The 6,109-nt window shown below is 31.0% G+C and overlaps 1 protein-coding gene across 1 annotated transcript; it reads right to left on the bottom strand.

Annotated features, from left to right (window-relative positions):
- Positions 1-539: 539 nt before the first annotated feature.
- On the bottom strand, positions 540-5,698 carry LOC148615248 (collagen alpha-1(XX) chain-like). The gene is made up of 5 exons (XM_088589971.1): positions 5,614-5,698; positions 2,355-2,458; positions 1,765-2,088; positions 1,188-1,448; positions 540-630 (listed from the first exon to the last, which is right to left on the bottom strand). The coding sequence occupies exons 2-5, from the start codon at positions 2,428-2,430 to the stop codon at positions 617-619; spliced, it is 675 nt and encodes a 224-aa protein (XP_088446097.1). The 5' UTR covers positions 2,431-2,458; positions 5,614-5,698; the 3' UTR covers positions 540-616.
- Positions 5,699-6,109: the final 411 nt, after the last annotated feature.

The raw sequence follows: 6,109 nt of genomic DNA, 5'->3' as shown, positions 1-6,109 counted from the left end.
GAATATTCCTTGGCGACAAATTAATCTGGTAATGGGAGGTACATGTATAAAGATACCTAAAAATCATCATTAAGTTGATGAGTGGGGTGGGGGCGGGGGCACAGTGGAATCCTCCCTGCCCATGGACTACTGAATTTATCAATTGTTTTAGTGTTGCATGCTACAAATACTTGTTAAAATAATTTGTTTTTTTTCTATAGTTCAATATTTAAAAAAAAATTAAAACGAGTAAAATCACAGCACATACACATGTAAACTGAAACAATATCAAGTACACCTAACCAATTAACTGAAAAAACACTCTTACAAAAGAAATGAATACAAAAATTCGCGATGCGCTAGTCGATCTATTACAACATTTAGAAATGCACAGGCTTTACATAACGTTAGATCAGCCTATTCACATGAAAAGCCAGAGCTATCTGGGGAAAAATCATACCAATTTGTAAGAAAAAAGGGAAAAAATTAGTTTTAGATAAAAATGCAAGGAGGTAGAGTAAAATTTGTACAGGTATTTGGGTGACAATAGAATGAATCAATAGTGCTGATTTTTTTTAATTGTATATTTACAAGGGCAGGGTCACCTTGCTTTTACTTTCACATCATTGGTCCATCTTTACCCAATAGCTGCTGTTAAAATAAAAATGTAAATATTTTAACAATTGACACATTTTTAAATATTTCATGTACAACATTATAAAGGTAAAATATTGTGAAATATAATATAAACATGATTATGCGTTCATTATACTAAAGGCTCTTTAGGCCAATCGGTAACCTTAAATTCGGGTGCGTAAACGATTAAAATAACTTATTCAGGGATATTTACACGTTAGTTCGGAAAATTTAAACTTAAAAGGAATACTGCTGTATCCTAAGTGATGAATTCAGTAATTCAAAACAAAATAAAAGTTAAAAAAAAGTTTTTGATGTGTAATCTGAAGACTATTTTAGGTCTTATTATATGTGTATACAAAGAACTTTATGCTTACATCAATACATTTAAAATGAAAATCAATTATTAGTTTGTACATGTTTACATAATGTAATAACTATTTTCGTTAGTGAAATTGTTATATATTGTAAATTAAATATCTTATTTTATCTAAATAGTTCAAAATTAATATTTTAATATATTAACGGATTATATTTTCTTTAGAAATATGTAAATGTGTTATAACACTTACCACTGCATTTTAGACTGGAAACCTTTTGTTGGAAGGCTTTCGTTAATAGGGTATTGAAGTTAAGTGCAGGTATTACCAGACCACTTGTTCCACCCGTCATTCCAGTGATTTCGCTCATGTCAATATTTTCACCAATGGGAATGACTGATATCGAAATGCCGAACATACGTACAAGCTTTGCAGCTGCGAGAGTTTTTTCTTTGTCGTCGGAATTTCCATCGGTCATAATTATTGCTAAATTCGGAGCGTTAGAGCGATCGCCTGTTGAAATATTGAACATAACATAAATTAAATATGGTAAAATAATTAAGATCCTACTCCTTTGACCAAGTATCTATCCAACATAGCCTTGAATATATATTTATTCTCGTCTCGTAATATGTAATTGTTCAGTGTATTCAATTAATTAGATATTAATTAAGATAACAAATTCATTTCCCTTTTATATCATAATTCTTTGATCCAATAGAAAATCTAGAAAGAAAAACTACCCCAAAAGCAGTTAAATAAATCTTCGATTTAAGTAAACAATCATTTATACAGCCTTTAATGAAGCAATCAGATTAACCACACTCACCATATCTCCTGGTGAAACTTTTGCATAGAAGATTGAGTAGAGCTAAATAGGTTTTGGTGCCTCCACCGCGGTAACGGATTTTCTTAATTGCTGATATGAGAGAATTGATGTTGTTGTGCTGGTTAAGGCGGATCTTCGTGACTGCCCTATTGTTAAAGACGTCAACGCCAACTTGTACAGCATTACTGCCAATAGTATATGTGTTACATATGCTTATCACTGATTCCTTCATCTTTTCAAAATTCGCTTTCCCGATACTTCCAGACATATCTAGTACGAATACAATATCCAATTTACTAAAACATTTTGCAGGTGGTACTGCAACTAAAAAGAAAAAAAGTTTAAATTATATTGTATTTAGAACAATTAGGTTACAAAAACAAACTAATTAAGATAAAAAAAAAACAAAAAACAAATAACAAGACATTATTTGGTTAATTTGAAAAAGAAAGTGGAAACATTGAAAATACAAGCTCACAATCAAATTGAGTGTCAAACTTAGACATATTATGTCACCAACATATACATATCAGCGAACATAAAAGACAAACTCTAAATTAAAGATTAAAAATATTCTATTGTAATCTTACTTCCTGCATTCACGCAATACACATTTAAACTTGCATGGGTCAGTACTACAGCTAAAAGACACGACAGCTTCATCATAGATTCCCCAGTCTCTTTTATGTAGATGCTATAATTATAAAGATAAATATATTTTTATCTCTTTACATATCTCTTTGTTTGAAGTTGTTAATATTTGTTATTAATTTATTAAGTAAATTTTTTATTGATAGTTAATATAAATATTTGCTTAAACCTGATTCCAAGCCGCAGTAAATGTAGCTTCCTTGATACAAGTCAAAGTGCCTAGGTTATAAGTATAAATCACACTGCTTTCGTAAGAGTACATTAAAATTGCCAAAGCATTAATTAAAGTTTACCTGCCCATACTCTTTAAGATAAGATTTATTTTATCCTCTACCGGAAGTGGATGTGTTTGATATTGATTTTTTTTCAAACCATAACACACTTCAATATGATATTGACTGTGCTCTTGTATAAATGCATTTTCAAAAGGTTCTGGACTATAGTTAATTAAATAAAATGTTCATATAATATGTCCTATATTTTCAAAACGCAGGATCGATTAAAATAATTTCTTTTATATTTACGGTTAAACTCGTTTTATCTATTATCTGGAAAGGTCGTGCTATCGTGTTAGTGCACATTGAGAGATATAAATTTCATTTTTTAAACCTAAAAGTAAATTTTGTGCCTTATTCTATTTTTTATCGTATAATTTATTGCTTTGTGATAGCAAATTCAAGATCTAATTCCGGCATTTTAAAGAAATATTTGATAACAGCGTATGTTGATGGTGACTTTTTTGTTACCAATTCTAGTTTTGTCATTTTCTAATATGTTACTACTTATTCCAAGTAATTTACTACGTATACATCTTGGTACTAAGTTATAGATTTTATTGATTTGCCCTGATGTGAATGGTTTTTGACCCCGGATTGATATTGATACTCATTTAAAAAAGATGGCGGGAGCCCGGGCGGAGCAGATCATGATAACATTTCCGTAACACCTCATGTCACTCTCGACTTTTTTTTAATGAAATTCATATTACTAGTTTTTCGGGTGACGTCTTGTTTCACTTTTTTAGTTTTTTATATTTTCGGACCTTAGAACTAAAAATTCAGAACATATGATTATTGCCTCGGGAAAATTAGTATATAAAAATACCACGCACTTTATATGTAATACCTATAAAATTACCTATAAAATCTTGAAATGGCTGTACAACATTGACCCTTATTGACTTTCTGTATTGAAGATGCATTATTGTTCATGTTTTTGACAACTGCCGATGTCCATTTTTTATCCGTTTATAATATTGATAAGTATGAATGTAATTTATGTCACTCGGGGTCACTTCTCATTCTGACATTGAATTGTAAGGTAGTGTTTTTATTTCCGGTGTTGCGATGGTAATTATTATCTGTATTCTACAAATCTTTACCTTTGATTACTGTCGTTCGATTTTGGAATGAGTAAAGATAATAACAAAATTTCCAAAACCATAATCACAAATCGGAGGGAAATATTGAAAATTATATGAACTGGTTTCGTCGGGAATAAACCGGGAAATTGAAAATAGTCACTAGGTACCCAAATTGGTACAGGTATTTCAAAGTACATTAAAGGTGAGTTTTTATTGATTCTCGAAATCCGCAGAAGCCATGAGCGTTTTTTTTTTCGATTTTTAAACAATGACCCTGTTTTGGGTGCATCAACGAAATTGTGTATTACAAGAATATTATAGGTACCAATTTAAGACGAAGTTCATTTGGGGAAATATCAATATGTCTAGATCTATTATATCGTATCATATTATTCACCGTGAAACTTATTGCTAACAAATCATTGCTGCTCCAGAAACATAAGATTGGATGAAAGACCTAAGTCATACATAAATCAATAGGAAAGGTTGCACCAATTCTGGTGTCGGTAAAGTTGTCTCTACTTGACCTTAAAAAGGTCTAAAGCACCATTTCTGCGCTTGTAAAACATCCTTCTTATAGAACAAGCTGTCCACTGTCATAACATATTTATTAAGAAGTTGAAACGATTACTAGTTGATATCATGATATTATGTATAAGTGTTGCATTTTATTTCCTATTCTTTTAGTTGATAAAACGGAAATTAAAATCTATATTAGTTTGGTTTAATTTCAATGTATTAGGTCTACAAAGAAGACAACAGTTACTGAAAGTTGCCTTTGTCATCATATGTCTTATCATTATATGTCGTCGTGCTTTGGTAGTCACTTACGCTGATAATGATAACTACATATATATAGGAACAGAAAAAAATGGTACTTTTAAGACCGTAAGAGTGTAAAACGGTCCCATACACACGTTGGGTCTTGGTTGTAGGCCAGTGCATCTATACAGCAGCCTAACCGCTAGTATGACACACCAGTTGGTTCCACTGACCCAGACGTGAGAGAAATGTACTGGTATTCAAGGTCGTTAAAAACCCCTAATCATCATCATTTCAAAGAGTTAGAGTGAAAATATGAACCTTACAAGATACAAGAATATACCACTTATCAATGAGAATAATGATATGAATTTGAATAATTGAATGTCTTGTAACAGAAGTAACCAAAAGGAAATTGACTAATTAGATAAAGAAACTAAAACTCAATTACCAACAAATTACCCAATAAAATCAAATACATTATATGAATCTAAAAAAAACTTGCCATAATCCTAAGTTATATAACCAGATACAAAAAAAAAACACAGAAAAACAAAACAAAACAAAACAAACAAACAAACAAACAAACAAACAAAACAAAAAACGCAAAAAAAAATGATAGTACTCCTCCGAACCCTATTATACCCATCTCATCTTAAGCGTTACATGAATATCAAACAATGGACATGAACTTACCGTAAACATTAAAATTTTTGCGGTTGCTAATATTCCTGGATTCGTTCAAGTGAACATAGTCTCGGGTATAAAATTTCGCGGTTTCAAAAAAAAAAAAAAAAAAAAAAAATGTTTAGCGTTATATAGCGTTAAAATCAGTCACGTCTACTATTTTTAGCAGTTTTCTGCTGACCACCTGTTGACATCGTCATTGTTAATAACATTTCAAATATCTTCTTCTCTGAAACGATGCCGCTGTTAACAAAAAATTAGCCAGAGAGGCCAAACAACACCTTTTTGCATTATTGCAAATGCCTTAAAAGCATGAGATTCGGACAAATTTTGGCAAAAGAATAGAAGTGTAATACTTCTAATAACAAAATCATAAAAAAACATACCTGTATCCTTGCTATAATTACTGGAAGTTTGATGTCTTAGACTTATATATAAATTATTATTCTGTATCCGGAAATGATTTGTTTTAATGCTTATACGTGCGACACCTGTGACATTATAACAGCATTACTTTTTATTTGATTAACTCATCCGATAACCCACGAACAAAAAACATATTTTTCTCGGTCATATGAAATCCAAGGACACATTAAGGTCCTTGTATTTCATGTTACTGAGATTAAGCGCAGTTAGTTCTGCAATTACACAACTAAACCCATTCAAAACTCATCTCTTTAATCACTGCAGTGATGACTAGGTTCATGATTTACTGTTAATTAGATGTGGACATAACTCTCAGGAGCATCTGATTGCATACACTTCGTTACAATGAAACAAACTTAGGATTTTTCTACCTTGTACATCACACTTCGTTCACGAACGTTTCTATATAAACACACGACTACAAAATATGCTTTTCTTAATATGATTTTTTTTGGG

The sequence above is a fragment of the Perna viridis genome, chromosome 6 (assembly GCF_037379345.1).
Source record: "Perna viridis isolate PV_CMFRI_1.1 ecotype Kerala chromosome 6, ASM3737934v1, whole genome shotgun sequence".
Taxonomy (NCBI): Eukaryota; Metazoa; Mollusca; class Bivalvia; order Mytilida; family Mytilidae; genus Perna; species Perna viridis.
Note: the sequence above shows the minus strand (reverse complement) of the source record. Positions and strands in the feature narration are given on the sequence as shown.